Raw genomic sequence first — 23,389 nt, 5'->3', positions numbered from 1 at the left:
TATATATGGACCGGTCCCTTGGCTATTTTCATCCCCGTTCGATTTGATCAATTAAAATCCCTATCTAAATATTACATTGCGCAAATATAACAACAGGACGTTTTCTCAAAAGAATCCAGCCTCTGACTTTCCGTCTTTCCGACGAGATTCTGTCCACAACATTTTCCCAGTCCTCTGAAATTGTTATTCTACTCATCCCACGGCCCACAATCTCTCAGTCGACTCGGAAAAGAAAAACCGAGCGGGCATGTGGGAAAGTGGGAACCAGCCATATTTCCGCTTTCGATATTTTTCCGGAGTAATCCATATTATCAACAAAATTTGAGCAGGATCTGCTAACAGAAATAAGGATATTCTATAAAGGATGGAAGATTTACAGCCCATCTCAGCCGCTAAACAATCGGCTTTCTGTGTGGAAATGTTGAAGCGCCTCAACATTCAGCGAGAACAAGATTATTTGTGCGACATCACCTTAGTTTCGAAAGATAACTGCGAGTTTAAGGCTCACAGAAATGTGCTTTCCGCCGCAAGTCCGTTCTTTTGCAGGCTTCTTCAGTGCGACATGAAAGAGAATCATCAAGGGATTATTCGATTTGACGAGATCTCAGGATCTGTTATGGAAGATGTTTTGGAATTCATCTACACTGGAACTGTGGAAGTAACTCAGGAAAATACCAAGGAACTGATCGCCACAGGGAATTATCTGATGATACCGAGCTTGAAAACTGTTTCGGGGCGATTTCTAGAGGGAGAAATGTCTAATTCAAATTGCATCTCGACCTTTTATTTCGCTGAGAAATACGACTGTGTTGAGCTTATTGGCAACAGCACGAAATTCATCCACGAAAATTTCGCCTCCGTAGGAGAAATGGATGAATTTCTGAGTTTGGAGGCAAAGGAGGTGGCGAGGTGGATTTCAAGTGACAAGATTGCTGTGGAAGCGGAAGCCAGCATCTTCAAGATCATACTGAAATGGGTTGAACACAACAAGAGCGAGCGTATAGTAGCATTTGAAGAATTGTTTCCTCATGTTAGACTGAGTTTTCTGTCGCGTGACTGTTTGGAGGATATCGTGACAAACGAACTGGTGCGTGAGAATTTGGCTTGTGTGAAGCTGGTTATGGAGGCTACTACAAAGATGGCTACTTTTGTCGATGACGATGATCTCCCGAAGTCACCGAGAAAGGGATATGATACCCGTGTTATTGTTGCTCGGGGTGGCAAGTGCACTTTTTGTTATCTCCCTGAAGAGGACCTGTGGAAGCGCTTACCAGATGGTCTGAAGGAAAGCACGTTTTCAACTCAGATGATAAAATTCCGTGATCAGTTGTTCGCATTCAAGGATTATGATAATCAAGAGAGGTACGATCCTGTTTTTAACGTTTGGTCCGAGCTAAACTTGAATGCAGGTTCTGCAAAGGTGGCCGTTCTTAAAGGAGAAATTTATGCTGTCGACGTTGACATCTGTTACAGGAAAAGCTCCACGAAGAGGTACAATGTAGAGAAATATAAATGGGAGACACTTCACTCGTCTAATGAACTGTATAGACAGAATACCTGTGTTGTTGCAGCCGGCAGCCATCTGTACGTGTTTGGTGGGAGGAATCCAGACTCAAGGGATTACTCCGCCAAAGCTGAGAGATTCGACACCGTGGAGAACAAGTGGGAGGAAATCGCAGACATGCTAGAAGGAAGAGGCGAAGCTTTCGGGGTGGCCTCTCAAGAAAAAGTCTTCGTTGCTGGAGGAATAAGCAGGAGAGGGAGATTAAAAACTTGTGAGATGTACACTACGTCGACAAATGAGTGGCAATGTATTGCAAACTTGAATGTTCCACGTTATAACGGTAGTATTGTTTGTCTGAATGGAAAGCTGTACGTACTGGGTGGAAAAAATGGGAGAAACCAAACTGAACTGAGTGTTGAATATTTTCACCCGGCAAACAAAATATGGATCCACAAAACAACCATACCAGTGACGAACATCGACCCAGGAAATAAAAACGCATTCACTGCCTCTGTTCTGAAGCTCTCCAGAGATTTAATAGACAAACTAAGCATTGTTGGGGAGTAGTTTTTCCGATAATTTACAGCTTTGGATTTAGCCATGATGTTCGTGACAGACAGCAGGAATAGGCATTCGCTTTTTATTGCCTTAATTTAGTAGCTCGCTCCCCTAAAAAGTCTAAGTTAACGCAGGGATCAGTTTTGACCGTTTACCGTTTGCTGTACACCGTTATACTTTAAACTCACTCACTAAAGATGGCACTTTGTGTAGTGATGTTTACAGCAGCTGACTTCTAAATCATTATTATGTATACTTGACTGCTTCGCAACTTTCACACTGACTGCCTCAGTGGTCAAAAAGAAGACGAAACAGGTCTTAACGGACAGACTAGTTTACTGTAGATGAGGAAAGATGGTCACCATTAAGCAATTATATTTGAAACCTGTTGAGATCAGCGAAATGCAGAATGCAGAATAAACGCATTTTATTTTCTCGTTACTAGATCTATTTTTGTGGAGATACATGCAGCCATAGTTACCCTCTATTAACTATGATGCAGCAGACTTGTTTGTAATGTGTAAATCAACCAATAAAGTCGCCGGTAAAACAGTAAAGGGTACTATTAATCAGTCATTTCGACTTGCACTTTAAACCCTCTTCAGGGTCAGCACTCCTACCTAATTAAAATATTTATTTATGCCTTGGACGTAGTGCTCTCACCATACTTATCACTGACGGCCAAACATAACGGGGTTTGTTCCTTAATCCATTTACACTCAAGAAGCTAGAGTTGCCCTCGGCCATTGCCTCGGGCAACTCTTACACTTCTTTCGTGCTCTCCAAACTTCCCACGTGCTCCTATCCATAACTCGATAGTGCACGCTAAAGCATGAACCAATTGTTAATTGGAGCGATTCTTAGCATGGGCTGAAGCTCGATAAGACGGGAAGGAGTTTGAGAACGAGGTAAGAACTTCCGCTTTCGATTCTCTCCCTTGATCTCAGTATTCTACATCACCAAGAGATATTTGAAGGGATCTGTCCTAGGAAACAAGGATAACTCTCTAAAAATGGAAGAATTACAGCCAATCTCAGCCAGGAGCAAACTTCCTTTTGTGTGGAATTGATGAAGCACCTCAACATTCAGCGAAAACAAGATTATTTAGGCGACGTAACTTTGGTTTCGAACGAGAACAGAGAGTTAAAGGCTCACAGAAACGTGCTTGCCGCCGCAAGTACGTACTTTTGCAAGCTTATGCAGAACGACATGAAGGAGAAACGCGAAGGGATTGTTCGATTTCAGGAGATTTCGGGAACTGTTATGGAAGATGTTTTGGAATTTATCTACACTGGAACTGTGGAAGTAACTCAGGAGAATGCCAAAGAACTGATCGCTGCAGGAAATTATTTGATCATACCGAGCTTGAAAACTGTTTCAGGTCGATTTTTAGAAGGAGAAATGTCCAAACTTAACTGTATTTCAATCTTTTCACTGAGAAATACGATTGTGACGAGCTTATCAACACCAGCAGGCGTTTTATAAACGAGAACATCGTTACTGTAGCAAAAATGGATGAAATTTTGCACTTGGAAGCTAAAGAAGTCGAGAGATGGATTTTGTCCGACGAGATAAAAGTCAAAGAGGAAGCCAACGTTTTTAAACTTATTTTAGACTGGGTAAATCACAGAAAGAGCGTGTGAAAGCAGCATTTGAAGAACTATTTGGTCACGTTCGACTGGGTTTTCTAACGCGTGACTGCCTGGAGGATGTCGTGGCAATCGAACTGGTGCGTGAGAGTTTAGCATGTGTGAAACTGGTCATGTGTAGATCATGGATACTACCTTTGCACAGTGTAGACGGAATGCTTGTGTTGTTGCAGCCGGCAACCATCAGTATGTTTTTGGTGGGTCGAATCCAGACACAATGGAATTCGTCACCAAAGCTGAGAGAGTCGATACCGTGGAGAACAAGTGGGAGGAAATCGCAGACATGCGAGAAGAGAGAAGCGAAGCTTTCGGAGTGGGCTCTGAAGAAAAAAATCTTCGTTGCTGGGGGAACAAACACGAGAGGGATATTACAAACTTGTGAGATGTACACTACATCGACAAATGAGTAGCAATATATTGCGAACTTGAATGTTCCATGTCGTTATGGTAGTATGGTTTGTTTGAATGGAAAGATGTACGTACGGGGTGGATCAAATGAGAGGTGCCAAACTGAACTGAGTGTTGAGTGTTTTGACCCTGCAAACGACCAATGGATCCACGAAACAACCATACCAAACATCGACACAGGAAAGAACATGAAACTTATTTGCAGTCTCAGCTTTAAAGTGCACCTACACCCAAAAAATTTTTTTCGCTTAACGAAGTAAGCTTATTTTTTTGAGTATTTCTGCGCAAAAATTTTTTTATTTGTTCAAATCTTCAACTTTCTATGCCCAGTCAAAATACGGAAAATCGGCCGCCATCTTGCCCCACGACCGAGTTTAAAGAGGAATGGCTCTAGTGGGTAATGTGACGTCAAATCGAGAACACGAAAGTCTGCTTTTCACACATTTTCACTTGTTTGGGAAGGTTGTAGTCGATAATTGTCCGAAAATATGCTGACTAAGTGTGTTGTAGAAGGATGTAGCAACGTGCGAAATTTGCAAGAGGGTATCGCGCTTCATACAATCTTCATACAACACACCTAGTCGGCATATTTCGGCCAATATCGACGACAATCTTCCCAAACAAGTGAAAATGTGTGAGATGCAGACTTTCGTGTTCTCGATTTGACGTCACATTACCCGCTAGAGCCATTCTTCTTTAAACTCGGTCGTGGGGCAAGATGGCGGCCAATTTTCCGTATTTTGACTGGGCATAGAAAATTAAAGATTTGAGCAAATTAAAAAATTTTTGCACAGAAATACTCCAAAAAATAAGCTTATTTCGTTAAGCGAAAAAAAAATTTTGGGTTTAGCTGCACTTTAAAGCTTTCCAGAGAATTACTAGAACAACTTAATTAATATTGTTAGGCATCAGTTACTTCGACACCTTACAGCTTTAAGATTAGTCATAATGTTCATGACAGACAGCAGGAACAGACATTCGTACTTCACCGTCTTAATTTGGAAGCTCACTTAGGCTGTGTTAAAATTAAATCAAAAGTCCCTTCCGGTAATTTACCGTTTGGTGTAAACCTTGTTGTTCCCTCAACGGAATTAATTATTGACGGACAATAGGCAAACTTTGATTGACACTTAGGAACAATTTACACTTTGAATGGTTTTAGTTTCCTTTCTAGTCATAGCACGTTTAGAAAAAATGTGAATCAGCCGCTTATCGGATACAGGAGTTTAAGTTCGCCGAGTTCGGTAATTCAAGCCGCAGTTTCAGTTCAGTTGTTCATAGTTTATGGAAACCCGCCACAGAAGTAGGTTGAGTTTTCTACGGTAATTCTTTATTTATTTGTTTGGGATCTCAACGTAGGTGAATACCACAAATAACTGTTGTGAAATTTGTTGATTTCAGATCGAATAGTTATATCAATAAACCGTTGATTATCCGATATACGGTCGTTTCCGTAAACTTCTAAAGTTGTCGACTCGTCAGTGGTCCACTTATGCTTTTAACTCTCTCTCTAAAGATGGCACTTCGCGTAGTCACGTTTACTGCACCTGACTTCTAAGTCGTTAATTATCCTTGATTGCTAAACACATTTCACACTAAATTCTTCTCAAATCAAAACCTTAGCACTTCTTGAGTGAACATAGGGGCGTACCAGCGCCTGAGAGAGTGAAACTGGCAAAAAATTTCCGTCAAGACTTTTCTTATTTAAATAATTTTCTTCGAACCCAGAAACGGATGCGAATTGAGATTAGATGATGAGGGGTGGAAAGCAGAGATGTGAAAAATCGTTATTTTATCATTGAAACTGAAAAGCATTGTTAAAAAAAGGAAGCTTCTTAAACAGCCCAGAGTTCCAATCTAAAAAACGCGACGATTGTTTAGTCCTGGCATCATTCGAAAAACATGTCTCAAATAATAGTAAATCCATTGAGGTACTTACCACCTTAAACCAGGACGTCTAAGGGACAGGTAATTATTTGTCACCTGGCCAGGGAGGGGGTCGGGGTGAAGAATTTTGGGAACGGAGGGAGGGATCAGAGAGTATATAGGTGGGGCTGTCGAAAATTGGCTGCCAATAACTGCCAATGAGGGTGGCGGAAGAGGAAGTAATGAGAATATTTAACGATTGGTTCATGTTTTAACGTGTACTATCGAGTTATAGAGAACGTGGGAAGTTTGGAGAGCAAGAAAGAAGCGTAACTTGCCCGAGGCAATAGCCGAGAGCAACTCTAGCTTCTTCACTGCTCTCCCAACTTCCCACGTGCTCCATAACTCGATAGTACACAGCTAAAAGCATGAACCAATTGTTTTATGATATAGCTGGTGGAATTGTGCATCAAATCCGACGCGAAAAACGGACAACAATATCAGAAGTGATTGTTCGCGATATGCGAAATATCAAGCAAAATGGGAATTGGTTTTATTTCAAATATTCTGTTGAAAGCTCGAATTTTATTTTACTGCAGTTTAAATACAAAATTCTTTATTTTTGACAGACCAGTTTGTCATTTGTTTGGTTTTACCAGAGTGTCTTTCTATCAAATTTTGTTGCATTTCACCCTCGGACAGTGAAGCGAATCGTGACGGCGCTGATGCAGAGTCTCCTTTTCCGTTGTTTTTCTCTTTTTGCGCCTCATTTAAGAACTCTAGCCCAGGGGAAAAGGTCGGAAAATTTTCTTCGTTTTGGGACTGGTGGGCCGATCGAGTCTCTGGTTGTAACCATTATTGTCGCGAAATATATCATTTTACCCTATGCTAACAATGGCCGCTCGCGCGAGAAAAAAAAAAATTTCTGGCGAAGAGATTTGCTCACTCTATCAGCGTGCACTATCGGGATTTTGAGCACACCTACGTATATATACTGAAATTGATTTAATAAAATAGCTAGCAGAGCCGCGCAATCAAATTCAGTATACGTAAGCGTGCTCAAAATCCCGATAGTGCACGCTGACAGCGTAAGCAAATCGCTTCGCCGAAAAGTTCTTTTTTTTTTCGCTCAAGAAGCAAGGCTTGTCCTCGGCTACTATTGCCTCAGGCAACTCTTACGCTTCTTTCGTGCTCTCCAAACTTAACTTCCCACGTGCTCCATAACTCGATAGTGCACGCTAAAGCATGAACCAGTTGTTAAGCATGGCTCTGCTAGCTATGTATAATACAAAATAGTACACAGCTTTATGGTTAGATCAGGTAAACCTTATCCTGACACAACCAAAATCTTCCATCCTTTCCCCACCCTCCCTTCCCCTCCCCCTTAGCGATGGGGGTGATTCCTTACTTCCAAAACTGAAGAAAAAAGAATAGAATAAGCGAGGTTGAAAAATCCTCTGAAAAGTGAAGATTTATTGAGAACTATTGGATCGTGGTTTTTATCAAATTATAAAATCATCCAAAAACTTTTGGCCGAGATATAATTTGTTTTTCACGATATAAAATTTGATTAGCTTTGTCAGATTTTCCTGTTCAAGATCGCCTCCAGTTAGTAAGAATTTCCTTTGTTAATTCCAAACGTAGTTAGGTTTGGTCATAAATTTTTGAATTTGTGACGAAATATAGTAACGTTAACAGCAATGTTGTGAGGAATGTTTAGAAGTCCTGAGGAAGATATGATGGAAAATTTTGATCCGAAAAGTTATCAACACACTCGAACAAGTTGGTTCTTGTACTCTTCCCTAGAGCCTCTCAATTAATTTGCTGTTCGGAGGAGGGAGCTTGGGATTGAGTTAGAGAACTTTCGCTTTCGATACCATACATGATTACACGCCACATCAACAAGATATCTTGGGAGGAATCTGTCCTCGATAACAATAGCATTCGGTAAAAGACGGAAGACTTACAGCCAATGTCAGCGGAGGAGCAAACTTCTTTCTGTGTGGAATTGATGGAGCGCCTCAACATTCAGCGAAAAAGAGATTATTTGTGCGACATTACTTTGGTGACGAGCGACGACAGAGGGTTCAGGGCTCACAGAAACGGGCTTTCGGCCGCAAGTCTGTACTTTTGCAAGCTTCTTCAGAGCGACATAAAAGAGAATCACGAAGGGATTATTCGATTTGAGGAGATTTCAGGATCTATTATACAAGATGTTTTGGAATTCATCTACACGAAAACATCGTTTTTGTGGGAAAAATGGATGAATTTTTGCACTTAAAGCCAAAGGGGTCGAGAGGTGGATATCGTACGACGAGATGAAAGTCGAAAAGGAAGCTGATGTTTTTAAAATAACATTAGACTGGGATAACCACAGAAAGAACGAGCGGAAAGCACCATTTGAAGAATTGTTTGGTCACGTTCGATTGGGTTTTCTGTCGCGTGACTATGGACCTTAAGCAAACCACGACGGCGACGGCATCGAGGACTTGGAAAAAGAAAAGATCTAATTGGGCCGGGGGAACAATAGCTCAGCACGTGCGTTTTAAAACTTAGTACATTTCTTAAACGACCTTTACAAAACAACAACGTGAAATCACCAAAATTTGCGTCGCCTGCAAACCGAAACCGCGACGGCAAATAACTTTAATTTCCATCTGGAACTCAACGCTACTTTTATGCGTAATGTTGAGGTTGAGGTGTGGCGCCGTATGAGACGGTAAACACAGACAAATATTTTCGAAATTCTAATTTAAAATAGAAATTCATTTTTTAATCGAAGTCTTCCTTGGCGTTGCCGTCCTGACTGCTTAAGTTCCCTACTGTCTGGAGGACGTCGTGAGAAACGAACTTGTTCACGACAGTGCCGTTTGTTTGAGGCTGACATTAAATGCCACAACAAAGATGTTACTTTTGCTGATGAAGATAATTTCCCGAAGTCACCGGGAAAGGGATATGATACACGTGTTCTTGTTGCTCGTGGTGACAAGTACACTTTTGGTTATCTCCCTGAGGAGGACCTGCGGATGCGCTTACCAGATGGTATGAAGGTCGACATGGAGGCCCATTTATATCAGATGATGAAATTTCGTGATCGGTTGTTCACATTTACCATGTACCAAAATGCAGAGAGATGCGATCCGTTTTTTTTAACGTTTGGTCCGAGCTGAACTTGAATGGGGATCCTGCAAAGGTGGCAGTTGTTAAAGGAGAAATTTATGCTGTTGAAGTTGACCTCGTTAACAGACGGAAAAGTGCTGCGAAGGGGTACAATGTAAAGCAGTATATATGGAAGACACTTCACTCATCTTCTGGATAGTGTTTAGTGAGAGGGATCTAGTCACAACGGAATACGTCGCAAAAGCTGAGAGATTAATTCGACACCGTTGAGAACAAGTGGGAGGAAATCGCGGATATACGAGAGGAAAGAAGCGAAGCTTTCGGAGTGGCCTCTCAAGAAAAAGTCTCCGTTGTTGGAGGAACCCTGAGCAGGAGAGGGAGATTACAAACTTGTGCGAACTTGAATGTTCCACGTTACAATAGTAGACTGAGTATGGTATGTCTGAATGGAAAGTTTTATACTAGGTGGTTTTAATGAGAGGAACGAAACTGAACTGAGTGTTGAATGTTTTGAAAGTGCAAAGGACCAGTGGATGCAGAAAACAGCCATACCAGTGGCAATCATCGACCCAGGGTGTAAAAAGGCATTCACTGCTGGCTCTATTCTGAAGCTTTTCAGACAACTGCTAGACAAATTAAGGATTGTTGCAATTGGGAAGTAGTCTCCCAGAAATTTAACAGCTGTGGAATTAACAAGCCTAATATGTCGATTACGGCGGACAGCAGGCATAAGCATTTGTTTTTATTGGATTTATATCACGATATAAGCTTACCTAAGGAAATTCGAAGTCGTGCGCATGGGGGGTACTTCACTCATCTAATGGAGTGTGTAAAGTGAATGCTGCAGCTGGCATCCATCTGTATATTTTTGGTGGGAAGGATCCAAACACAATGCAATCCGTCGCGAGGGTTTGAGAGATTGGCACTTGAAAACAAATGGGAGGAAATTGTAGACATGCTCGAAGTACGACTCAAAGTCGTCAAGAAACGAATGACAACTTTTTGCAAGCTTGGATGTTCCACAATATAACGGAAGTGGGGTTCGTCTTGAAGGAAAGCTGTACATACTGGGTGGAAGAAATGAGAGGGGCCAAACTGAACCGAGTGTTGAATGTTTTGACACAGCTAAGGACACATGGATCCTTACAACAATGGCACCAGTCACCTCATACCTGTTGTTTGGCTGTGTTCTGAGACTCACCGGAGAACTACTCGACAAACGTAAGGTTGTTAGGGAGTAGTCCCTCAAACGCATTACAGCCTTGAAATAAAAGAGCTTGAATATGACGCCACTCATGACAAAGGGCGAGCAAACAAAGTTCATCGTGTATGATACACGATGATTTTTGTTTGCTTAGTCTAAGGATTAACTCGAGGAGGGGCTGAGAAAAATCAAAGGTCATACTGCGATGATCGCTTTTTGTTGTTAGTCTCATACATTAACTCTGTATCGCAAACACGGCGTGTACAGGCATGTGGCAAGCACTGGACTGCTAAATCATTACACTTGATTCCTGTTAGACATCTTTACATTGATCGCTCCCTTAAGTCAAAAGCAATTTGTCATTGTGTTAATGGGCTCATTAACCCTTTACACCCTAACATCAGTATGCACATTCTCCATACTGTTTTCTATACATTTGATAGGGTGCTGACTAGAAGAATTTGTTTTACTTTCAAGAGTTTCCTCAGTTAGTGATCATTTCCTTTATTCTCCGAACCTTAATATGTGATTCAGGGGTGAACAAGGGGTGATAAAGGGCTTATCAGGAAGTAGAATACTGACCATATTTTCCTCAAAACAAGAATTGAATTGAATTTCCTCCAAAACGGAAACTTGTTAAGAGTAATGATACAAACTGAGGTTAGATGATGAGCTGCAGGAACGAGATAAGCGAATAACAGAAAGTGTAAAATCTTTAAAAAAAGAGAGAAATCATTGTCAAGAAAAGGAAGTGTCTTAAGCTGCACGGAGTCCCAAACTCGAAAATGCAACGTTTATAATTCGAAAATCATGTCTCGCAAATAATTAACTTCAGTAAACCGGAACGCCTGAACCTCATCGAGCCGAAAAATTTGTGTATTGATTTATTGAAGGTAATATCGTTTCTGAAGAAATGAAGCGAACATTGCACTGACTGGGTGGCTTAATATCGCTAATTTACGTCATCAAGAAAAATGTAAATGTAATGCCTGTGTGTAAGTGATTGTCTTGTTTTGTTTGTTTTGTTTTTTATCAAAATGTGAATTAGCAAGTATTTTAAGATCACTCAGATCGAATTTCGTATTTTTTGCTAAAAATTACCGTGGATTTTCTATCCTCAAGTATTATTCCTCTTTTGTTCGCAGCTCTGTTTTGATACAAATTTTTACATAAGTTCATCATGTAAACTGTCGATGCAAAAGTGAAGTTTAAGTGAAATTCCTGGAAAGAAAATAGCTGTTCATACCAACCTCGTTCCCAGGGCTTTTCCCCTTTTTGAATATTTTCCCGCCCGCCAAAATATTCAAAAAGGGAAAATCCCTGGGAACGAGGTTGTGTCCATACATGTAACTCAATATTTCTGTTAGATTTCAACTATAGGGTCCTCCTGTCATCCTAATCAATAAGCCCTATGCCTTATACCCACAATGCTATTCAATCATTCGCCAGTTATGAAATGTCGCCCGGGGAGGAGGAGGGTGGCGGGTGGAAGATTTCAGGGATCACATGGTTTTTCAAGGGAAATGGAGGGGGGATCAGTTCCAGCCATTCCCCAACAGAGTATACAGCTAGGACAGTAGAAAACTGACTGCCTCTTAACTGAAAATGAGGGGGAACCATAGAAAACTACATGGCCTTACTATGATGGGGGAGTCAGGAAATAAATACTTTATCATGACTCAAACAGAATCCTCCAAACCCCCGACGGTAAATATGGACCGGTCCGGTCCCTTAATTAATTTTATGAACGTTGGATTTGAGCAATTGAAATTCCTGTTTGAATATCAAATTGCGCTAACGTACCAACAGGATGTTTTCTGGCTTTCCCTCTTTCTCTCAAGATTCTGCCCATAACGTTTTCCCAGTCCCCTGGAATTGATTTTCTACTCGTACCCAGAGTCTCTCAGTCGACAGGGGAAAGAAAAATCGAGCGGGCATGTGGGAACGTGGGAACCAGCCATACTTCCGCTTTCGGTATTTTTCCAGAGTCATCAACAACGTTTGAGCAGAATCTGCCGACAGAAACTAGGAAATTCCAGAAAAGATGGAAGATTTACAGCCCATATCAGCCGCTGAACAATCGGCTTTCTGTGTGGAAATGTTGAAGCGCCTCAACATTCAGCGAAAACAAGATTATTTGTGGGACATTACTTTGGTTTCGAAAGACAACGGCGAGTTTAAGGCTCACAGAAATGTGCTTTCCGCCGTTAGTCCGTTCTTTTGCAAGCTTCTTCAGAGTGACATGAAAGAGAATCGCGAAGGGATTATTCGATTTGAAGAGATTTCAGGATCTGTTATGGAAGATGTTTTGGAATTCATCTACACTGGAACTGTGGAAGTAACTCAGGAGAATGCCAAGGATCTGATCGCTGCAGGGAATTATCTGATGATACCGAGCTTGAAAACTGTTTCGGGGCGATTTCTAGAGGGAGAAATGTCCAATTCAAATTGTATCTCGACCTTTTACCTCGCTGAGAAATACGACTGTATCGAGCTTGTTGGCAACAGCGGGAAATTCATCCGCGATAATTTCGACTCCGTAGGAGAAATGGATGAATTTCTGAGCTTGGAGGCTAACGAGGTGGCGAGATGGATTTCAAGCGACGAGATTGCTGTGGGAGCGGAAGTAGATGTTTTTAAGATCATAGTTCAGTGGGTTGAACGCAGCAAGAGCGAGCGAAAAGCCGAATTTGAAGAATTGTTCGGTCGCGTTCGGCTGGATTTCCTAACGCGTGATTGTTTGCAGGATGTCGTGACAAACGAACTCGTCCGTGGCAACGCTGTTTGTTTGAGGCTGACCGTGGATGCTATTGTAAAGATGGCTACTTTTGCGAGTGAAGATGATCTCCCACAGCCACCAAGAAAAGGTCTAGAAACACGTGTTATCCTAGCATGTGGTGGCAAGTACACATTTTTTTATCTCCCAGAAAAAGACCAGTGGAAGCGGCTGCCGGATGGATCAACCGAGAGAAACCAGAAAACACAAATGATTTCGTTTCGTGATCAGCTGTATACCTTTAAGAAGTTCAGCAAGGCAGAAAAGTATGATCTCGTGTTTAATGGCTGGTCGAAGTCGGATTTGATTGACGTATCAGCAGATAACGCCATTGTGACTGTTGTAAAAGGAGATATGTACGCCATTGAAGTTAACAGACCTGCTGGAAAGTCAACCATAAAGAGATTCGATGTGGAGCTTTGTACATGGCAAACAGTTGTGGAATCCCCCCAAGGCTGTAGAAACGGGTCCTTTGTTGTCGCAAGTGGTAGCCATCTGTATCTTTTAGGTGGATCGGCCCCTAACACTTCTTGGTATGTCGCTAAAGTTGAAAGATTCAACATTGAGGAAAACCAATGGGAGGAAATCGCTGACATGCAGCAAGGAAGGGGTGGTGCCTTTGGAGTAGCAACTGAAGAAAAGGTTTTTGTTGCTGGAGGCTTAAACGAAGAGAACAAGGTGTCAAGAAGATGCGAGATGTACAATGTTTCTACAAACGAATGGCACTTCATTGGAAGCTTAAACACTTGGCGTGTTTATGGCAGCATGGTGTGTCTGAATGGTATCTTATATGTTCTGGGTGGAACCAAGAATAATAGAGATAGATTACTGTCAGTTGAATGTTACGACTCTACAGAAGACAAGTGGATTGAGAAGACATCCATACCAGTGCAAATGTACGCATCAGGAAATCAGAACACATTCACTGGATGTGTAATGAAGCTATCTAAAGGAGTGCTAAAGAAACCTGACTTCATCAAGGAAGAGGTGGTGACGCCAGCAACCGCACAACCCGCGTTCAATTTCCCGTCAGTAACCCGTAGCAGCTTCCCTGTTAGCACCAGCATGGGCAGCGTCAATATTGGCGCCAACAGTGGCAACTTCTTGGTCACCCCAGTATCCGCCACTCCGATAAGCCAACGTGTTGTGGCTCGTCCTATTCCTGTATTTGAGCTGTCTGATGATGATGACTGACTGAGTTAGCTTCAATACAATCCCCTTTAATTTAATTCAAGGAGACAGTTTAAAGTTTTTTCACAGGTGATTAAACTTAAGAAATCTTTACACGGTTTTTTAGTCAATGGACAAGGGACAAAAAAACAAGACTTCTTACACATCTGGATGATGAGATATCCTGTGTGTGATTTTAGTACTATTCGACGGTGAAATATAATCTTGCACGTTAAAATAGCATGAATGAGCTGTTATGGTTTAAAAATACAGTCTTGTAGTAGTAGCACACAGATTCAATTTTATTTCATACATACTGAGATTTACACTGTGCCTCCGATTGGACGACACGATGTATACTCACAGTCGTTCGCGTTCAATCATTGCAATGTGTCGGTTAGTTAGTAAAAAATTTCAGTATATATCAGATAAAAACATCATACCATGGAAAGTGCTTGAACAATTTCTATTCACTAGTTGCGATGCATAAAAAAAAAACTCACTCGTTCGTTTTTTCAAGCATTGCAACTTGTGAATGAAAATCGTTTGTGCGCACTTTCCATGGAATAATCTCTATGAACTGTTCCCCATGGTTATAATTTTCTTTCTTTTTATTTCATATCAGTGTGAGACTTCAGATTACAATGAACTATTCTACTTTTATGGTTTTGATAGCAATGCTGTTTTTGATCTTTAACCCTTTCACTCCCAAGATGTCATTAGTAATTCTCCTTATTGTCTGCCATACAATTTTCATGATGCTAGATGAGAGAATTTGGTAATTGATCGACTAATAGTCCCATGTTTGACATTTTTTCTTTATCCGCGTCACTTGTCCGCTCGACACTGTATTGATGTTGTAAGGAGAAAATTTGTCTTGGGAGTTAAATGGTTAAGTCCTCATTAACTCAAAGGGTTTCTTTCAGAAAACAATCTGTTTACTGTAAACCCTTTATGTTGTACAGCCAACAGACACCTCCACATGAAGGAGAACGCGCATTTTCGTTTTCTAAAGAATAAATACAAGCATGGCAATTGTTTAAGATAAATTGATAAGCCTTAGTAGTTTGTAATGTGATTATAGACAGTAATTAGTGAGTAAGCTGCTCCACAATAAAAGAAGTGCGTGAATTCCAAAGGTAGTGCCCCATGCAATTGTCAAAACATTCTCTTATCGTAACCCACATCTCCTAAGGCGGATCCACCCCACTTTTGACAAAAAAAAAACCCGTATCAAAAGTCATTCTCTCTGATTTACCTCAATAACTCTAGCGATCATATTGGTTTGATTAGCAATGTAGCTGCATTGCTGGTAATATCAATTATCACGTCCAAACATAAGGGTTTTTTTTCCCTTAATCCTTTAACCCCTGGGAGTGATAGGCATCTACCGGTAATTTCTCCCCACAGTATCACCCCTGAGTCACACATCCAGGTCATGAGAATAAAGAAAATGATCGTGAGGTCAAGAAGCTCTTGACTGTTTAGAAATATGTCGACAAGACATATTTTCAAACTCATTCAGCATATTTGGCTATTTTTCTCAACATTTTGGCCTTAGCCATGAGACTATCATTCCTTACCATAACTGATGATCTTGCATCTACTCGTCTCCAGAGCTTGAAAACCCGTCTCCGAGCTTGAAAACTGTTTCAGGTCGAGTTTTGGAACGAGGAATGTTCAACCTTAAAGTGTCTATACGGCCAACAGGGTTTTTATTGTTTTGGTATCTCTTTAACCTGTAAAAGGTATTCTAAAAAAAAAATTGATTCTGACGCCTCTTCACCCTAAATTCTAGCTTTAAAGTTCCCGCTTCGGCCACGCCCAATGAAGTTGACCGCGTAAGGGAAGATTGGTGATGAGTGACGTCACTCCCGGAATGGAATATTATGCAATGAAATTCGCTTCTCTGAATTTGTAGTATTAGAACAGCCCGCAACAACACGTCTATCTGGCATATTTATGTCGCCGAAAACTCTTTACCTTACTGAAAAAACAGTGAAATGAACCACTGGCGGGATTTGGCGCGTTCCTGACTTGGCGTCACGACCCATTCTGGAACTCAATGTCTTTTTTGCCCCCACTCACGGTCACCTTCAATGGGCGTAGCCAAAGCGGGAAGTTTAAACCTCGATTTCAGGGCGAAGACACGTCAGAATCCAATTTTTATTTAAGAATACTTTTTACATGTTAAATACATACCAAAACTATAAAAACCCTGTTGGCCGTATAGACACTATAACTGTATTTGAACCTTTTACCTCGCTGAGAAATACGACTGTGACGAGCTTATCAACATGAGCAGGCGAGAGAACATCATATCGTTTCCCTGGTAAAAATGGAAAGCTAAAGAGGTCGGGAGGTGGATTTTGTCCGACGAGATTAAAGTCGAAGATGATGTTTTTGAAATCGTATCAGACTGGGTTAATCACAGAAAGAACGAGCGAAAAACAGCATTTGAAGGATTGTTTCGTCATGTTCGACTAGATTTTCTGTCCTCTAACGTAGCTATCGTTTAAGGGGAAATTTATGCTGTTCAAGTAAACACCACTGACCAGAAAACTACGGTCGTAAAGTACAATGTAGAGCTGAGTACATGGGAGACAGTTGATCTCTCGTTTGATCAAGATTGTAGAGGCAATATTTGTGCTGTTGGAGCTGGTAGACACCTGTATATGATTGGAGGGTGGAAACATACACAGGAGTATTTCGCAAATGATGAGAGATTTGACACTGTGGAGGAGAAATGAGAAGAAATCGCTGATATGCAGGCAGAAAGAGCTGGCGCTTTTGGGGTGGCCACTCGAGAGAAAATCTTCGTCGCTGGAGGGCTATGCGGAGGAAAATTATCAATTACTTGCGAGATGTATAATATACCAATAAATGAATGGCAACTTTTTCAATGCCTAAACGTTCCTCGTTAGTATAGTAGTATGGTACAGCTGAATGGAAAGCTGTACGTACTGGGTGGAGTGAGAAAGGGCAACCTAAATGAACTGAGTGCTGAGTGCTTTGACACTGCTGCGGACAAATTGATCCAGAAAACAACCACACCAGTGGAAAGTATCTCCACAACATATAATCCGTTCATTGGATATGCAGTGAGGCTTTCCAAAGGAGCACTAGATGAGCTTCGTATTATAGAGGTGTCGTCTCCCAGTCACTTTACGACCCTTTAAACCGTCTGGATTGCTAAAAATGTTGACTAGCGCTCTCCAACTGGACGACTATACTCGCCACTTGGGGACTTGTCATCATTTTTCGCCTGGGGGGGGGGGGTAAGGATTTCTGGCTATGTCATGATAAAATTTACCTGATCCCCCATTAGGCTATGTAGTATTCTAACGATTCTCCCTCACTGACTTTCAGTTTCTTATAGTCCCCCATCTATTGGCCACGAACGATCCCCCCTCCATTTCCCCTGGAAACTATGTGATCCTCACAAATCCTCCAACCCAACCCCCCTCCCCAGGTAAAGGTAAATTTTATCATGACATAGTCAAAAATACTTACCCCCCAGTTCCTAAGTAGTGTGCACAGTCGTCCAATTAGGGAGTACTAGTCAGTATTTTCTATTCACCCTCTTCATTAATAGTTCATGTATTAGCTGTCAATTTTCTATCACGAAAAATTAAGTCAACGATTTCATAGAAAACTATTTCTTGACTGTTCATCAGCATTTTAAACACACGAACTGTCACTTGACATGTTTCGTTGTCCTATTTCGTTCCTCATCTAATATTACAACTGATAATTGGCTGTAATGACATCAAATGAACCATATGTGTTTTGTTTGGTAGACAATAAGAGTATCCTTAGATTTCACCAAAATTTGCGAGCAGCTCTCCAAAGTTAGGTTTCAAGCTGTCTTTCTTGACCGATGTTGGCAATTATTGTGAAGAACGAAAAATAAAGCTTGTAATTAACGTTTAGATAACAATATCAAGAAATATAGGTGACAATAAATGAATTTTTTGGCAATTTTTTAGCAACCTTTTAGCATTCTGGTGAGAAACTTTCCATGATTTAATTTATGAGCACAGTCGGGACACCTCCCTCCTGGTAATCAACAATGACTAGTCTTTCAGTGTAAGATTTGAAACAAAATCTTTGAAAAAGTTGAAATACCCCAGGGTTAGTCAAATTCAATCCAAAATTCCATGGACGATGAGAAGCAAATGCCAAGTTTAAAACCGGGAATGGAACTCGTTGTAAAGTAGAAAAATTGTACAAGTAGCACCTTTCCAATAATCAGGTCTCTTGTGCCTGATTATACTACAAAAATAGTTTAATTATAGATGTCAGTTTGCTTTTGCTAAGTTATTTTTCAATTATTTTAAAGGAAAACCGTCAGATTTCTCCTCTCGTGTGAAAGTTTTCCGGGAAATCTTGAGGTTTTCACTTAAGAAAGAAAAAAATCCACGTCACGTATACTTCAGGAGGCAAATCACGCCCCACGCTGGTTCCTAGATTCACCTACGTATCACGTTCACCTCTGACAGCACAAGCGTCAGATAATAATTTAATCTAATCATCAGATAATAATTTAATCTAATCATTTTTCAGGTTAAAAATCCTTTGCCACCTTCTGATAAGTTTTAACAGCTAGATATTTTTTTAGATTGTGCTTCAAGTTCGAGTCATATTTAGTTTTATTGAATGGTGCCAGGGTGGGTCCAGGGTTCGTGTGAGTGATGGAAGTCCTAGAAAATCATATAATTTCACCTCTCACGGGTAGGAGGATAATTTGAAAAAATTATGATCATTTGAAAAAATTTGCCCTCTTAAAGGGACCTGTGGTCTTTCGATTTATGGTGCTGGTAGGTAAGTGAAAGGACCATGGAACTCTTTCTGAAGAAATGCCACAAAAGACGTTATATTTTCCAAGAACAAGTCTATCAGGAAAAATCGATAGAAAACTTCTGCTCCTAAGCGAGACTTTAAAAGGTAAAGTACACATTACATTCCTTGCAGTCAACTGTCGGAGACAAATCTCAATGCTCCCCTTGAAAAATACTTCAACTTTCTTTAGTATTACAGACCGCTTAACAATTGTGTTGAATACTGTATTGAATGTTTTGACAGTTCGAAAGAGGAATGGAAACAACCATACCAGTGACAAAGATCGTCCTGAAAGATAAAGACCAGCGCCGTTTTCCAAGTCTTCTACTCGTCTCTAGAGTCTTCCAGGGGACTAAGCAACCGAACGGGCGTATGGAAAAATGGGAACCATCATCACTCCCGCTTTCGATCATTTTCCCAAGCGAGGTTTGAGCAGAATCTGCCCACGGACATTAAGAATTAAAATTCTGTGAAATTTGACAGATATACAGCCCATGTCAGCGTCGAACAGAGGTCTTTCTGTGTGAAACTGATGAAACGCCTCCACATTCAACGAAAACAAGATTAATTGTGCGACATTGCTTTGGTTTCCAAAGATAAGAGAGAGTTCAAGGCTCACAGAAATGTTCTCTCCCCCGCAAGTCCGAACTTTTGCAAGCTTTTTTTAACCAATTGAGCTAACCGCCTCCCGGTTAGCTCAATTGGTTAGAGCGCTGGACTGTTGTGCGGAAGGTCGAGGTCGATGGTTCGAGCCCCGGCCGGACCAACACTCAATGTCTTAAAATAACTGAGGAGAATGCGCTACCTTTCTATAATATCAAGAAATGGATGGACATTCTAGTCTTCTCGGATAAGGACGAATAAACCGTAGGTCCCGTCTCCTGCATCTATCAATTAGTTAATTTGGTTAGGCAGGGTACGTTAAAGAACCCACTCACGAGATTACTGTGATGTGGTCTGGCCTGTTTACTGGGAATTGGGGGGGAGGGGGCATCTTCACATAAGTTTCCTTCGATTGTTTGTAAACTGCTGATGCAGTCCGGCCAAAGTCCCCCGAAAAGTGTTGTGATGCGCATTTGATCATATCCACATGTTAATTTGCGCAATATAAATATATAATTATTATTATTATTATTATTTTTCAGAGCGACATGAAAGAGAATCGAGAAGGGATTTTTCGGGTTCGGAGGATATTCAGGATCAGTAATGGAAGATGTTTTGGAGTTCATCTACACTGGAACTGTGGAAGTAACTCAGGATAATGCCAAGGAATTGGTCGCCGCAGGAAAACTGTTTCTGGTCGATTTTTGGAACGAGCAATGTCCAACCTTCACTGTATTTCAACCTTTTACTTCGCTGAGAAATACGATTGTGACGAGCTTATCAACGCCAGCAGGCGTTTTATTAACAAGAACATCGTTTCTGCGGCAAAAATGGATGCACTTTTGTGCTTGGAAGCTAAAGAGATCGAGAGATGGATTCCGTCCGACGAGATTACGGTTAATATAAAGAGGAAGCAGATGTCCTAAAAATCATATTAGACTTGGTAAACTTCAGAAAGAACGAGCGAAAAGCAGCATTTGAAGAATTGTTTGGTCACGTTCGGCTGTATTTTCTTTCGCGTGATTTTCACTATTGCTCAAATAGTGCTTTACTGCGAGGATCGTGCACATACACGTTTCATAACCGCAGTTCAGGTATATGAACTTCATATATTTGTTGTGTTTGATTTATCATCTTACGGGTTTATGTAGAATTAATTTCATGGCCTGCTCCCAGTTGACTTGTTAGCTCAATTGGTAGAGCGCTGCACTAGTATCGCAGAGGTCAGTGGTTTGAATCCCATACGGGCCTGAATTTTTTCAGGTCTGATTTTCACTATTGCTCAAATAGTGCTTTACAGCGAGGATCGTGCACATATATGTCTGGAGGATGTCGTGACAAATGAACTTGTTTGTTTTGAGGCTGATGTTAGATGCTACTGTAAAGATAGCTGGCTACTTTTGTTGACGAAGATCATCTCCCGAAGTCACCGAGAAAGGATATGATACACATGTTATTGTTGCTCGTGGTGGCAAGTACACTTTTTGTTCTCTCCCTGAAGAGGAACTGTGGATGTGCTTACCAGATGGTCTGAAGGACATAAATGTCCGTTCAACTCAGATGATTAAATTCCGTGGTCAGCTGTTTACCTTCTCCGTCTGTCAAAATTCAGAGAGATACGATCCAGTTTTTAACGCTTGGTCCGAGCTGAACTTGAGCAATGATTCTGCAAAGGTGGCCGTTGTTAAAGGAAAAATTTATGCTGTTGAAGGTGACCCCTGGAAAACTGTTATGAAGAGGTACAATGTTGAGAAGTATACATGGGAGACACTTCACACATCTCATGGACAGTGCAGAAAGAATGCTTGTGTTGTTGCAGCCGGCAGCCATCTCTGCATGTTGGGTGGGAGGAATCAAGTCACATGGGATTACTCTGCAAAAGCTGAGATATTTGATACCGTGGAGAACAAGTGGGAGGAAATCGCAGACATGCCAGAAGAAAGAAGCCAAGCTTTTGGAGTGGTCTGTAAAAGAAAAATCTTCGTTGCTAGAGGAACAGACTGGACATGGAGCGTAGAAACTTCTGAGATGTACACTGCATCGACAAACGAGTGGCAATATGTTGCGAGCTTCAGTGCTTCACGTTCTTATGGTAATATGGTTTGTCTGAAAGGAAAGCTGTACGTACTGGGTGGATCAAATGAGAGGAACCAAACTGTACTGAGTGTTGAATGTTTTGACACTGCAAACGACTAATGGATCCACAAAACAACCATACCAGTGGTCATCATCGACCCAAGAAATAAATATGAATTCACTGGCACTACTCTTAAACCATCCAGAGAACTACTAGACAAATTAAAGATTGTCGCAATTGGGGAGTAGTCTCCCAGAAATTTAAAAGCTGTGGAATTAGAGAGCCTAATATGTAGATTATGGTGTAGAGTAGGTATAAGCATTTCTCCTTTATTGGATTTTTATACCAGCTTACCTAATGAAATGCGAAGTCGTACACATGGGAAGTACTTCACTCATCTGGTGGAGTGTGTGGAGTGAATGCTCGTATTACTGCAGCTGGCATCCATCTGTGTATGTTGGGAAGGAAGGATCCAAACACAATGTTATCCGTCGCGAGGGTTTAAGAGATTTGACACTTGAAAACAAATGGTAGGAGATTGTAGACATGCTCGAAGTACGACTAAACGCTTTTGGAGTGGCTTCTCAAGAGAAAATCCTCGCCACTAGAGGATTACGCAATGAGGAATTATTGAAAACTTGCGAGATGTACGATACGTCAACAAACCAATGGCAACTTGTTGCAAGCTTGAATGATCCAAGATATTACGGAAGTATGGTTCGTCTGAAAGTAAAGCTATACATACTAGGAGAAGGAATGAAAGAGGCCAAACTGAACTGAGTGTTGAATGTTTTGACACTGTTAGAGACAAAAATAGCACAAAAATAGCACTAGTCACCTCAAACCCGTTGTTTGGCTGTGTTCTGAGACTCACCAGAAAACTACTCGAGGGAGTAGTCCCTCAAACGCACTATAGCCTCGAAATAAAAGAGCTTAAATATGACATTCACGACAAAGGGCGAGCAAACAAAGTTCATCGTGTATGATACACGATGATCTTTGTTTGTCTGCTCTAAGGATTAACTCGAGGAGGGGCCGGAAAAATTCAAAGGTCATACTGCGGTGATCGCTTTTTGTTGTTAATCTCATAATTAAACTCTGTATCGCAACATGGTAGGTATAGGCACGTGGCAAGCATTGGATTGCTACATCATTACACTTGATTCCTGTTAGACATCGTTACAGTCAAAAGCGACTCTTCATTGTGTTAATGGGCTCATTAACCCTTTAGAGCCTAACATCAGTAGGCATATTCTCCATACTGTTTTCTATACATTTTATAGGGTGCTGACAAGGAGAATTTGTTTTACTATCAAAAGCTTCCTCAGTCAGTGATCTTTCCCTTTATTCTCCTGACCTTAATGTGTGATTCAGGGGTGATATTGACCCCATATGCATTCACCCCACTCTAATTATATTGTGTTTATTCTAAGGGATTCTGCAAATATTTTTAAATTTTATGGAGACTGTTGCTAACTTTGAGTTATCACTTCAGTCAAATAAAATCGCTTTAAGTCGCCTTAAATCGCCTAAAGTCGCAACGTTTTTTCTACCAATTTGCTTAAGTCGCCTTAAATTGCCCAAAGGTACGGCTACTTAAGGCCCCAGAGTA

The 23,389-nt window shown here is 41.1% G+C and overlaps 2 protein-coding genes and 1 pseudogene across 2 annotated transcripts; all 3 read left to right on the top strand.

Annotated features, from left to right (window-relative positions):
• The first annotated feature begins 280 nt into the window (after nucleotides 1-280).
• On the top strand, nucleotides 281-2,619 carry LOC111337682 (kelch-like protein 11). Its single transcript, XM_022944025.2, has one exon. It carries the CDS (start codon nucleotides 365-367, stop codon nucleotides 2,069-2,071), a length of 1,707 nt encoding a protein of 568 aa, XP_022799760.2. The 5' UTR covers nucleotides 281-364; the 3' UTR covers nucleotides 2,072-2,619.
• A 9,644-nt stretch (nucleotides 2,620-12,263) lies between these two features.
• Nucleotides 12,264-15,393, top strand: LOC111345514 (kelch-like protein 25). Its single transcript, XM_022952801.2, has one exon. The coding sequence runs from the start codon at nucleotides 12,354-12,356 to the stop codon at nucleotides 14,277-14,279; it is 1,926 nt and encodes a 641-aa protein (XP_022808536.2). The 5' UTR covers nucleotides 12,264-12,353; the 3' UTR covers nucleotides 14,280-15,393.
• A 1,795-nt stretch (nucleotides 15,394-17,188) lies between these two features.
• LOC148719897 (kelch-like protein 11) lies at nucleotides 17,189-22,025 on the top strand (annotated as a pseudogene).
• Nucleotides 22,026-23,389: the final 1,364 nt, after the last annotated feature.

The sequence above is a fragment of the Stylophora pistillata genome, chromosome 11 (assembly GCF_964205215.1).
Source record: "Stylophora pistillata chromosome 11, jaStyPist1.2, whole genome shotgun sequence".
Classification (NCBI taxonomy): domain Eukaryota; kingdom Metazoa; phylum Cnidaria; class Anthozoa; order Scleractinia; family Pocilloporidae; genus Stylophora; species Stylophora pistillata.
The sequence above is the reverse complement of the archived record's forward strand: the minus strand, read 5'-3'. Positions and strand labels throughout refer to the sequence as shown.

Excerpts from the sequence above, each read along its gene's own strand:
- LOC111337682 (XM_022944025.2), top strand. The coding sequence starts at position 365 with ATGGAAGATTTACAGCCCATCTCAGCCGCTAAACAATCGGCTTTCTGT.
- LOC111345514 (XM_022952801.2), top strand. The coding sequence starts at position 12,354 with ATGGAAGATTTACAGCCCATATCAGCCGCTGAACAATCGGCTTTCTGT.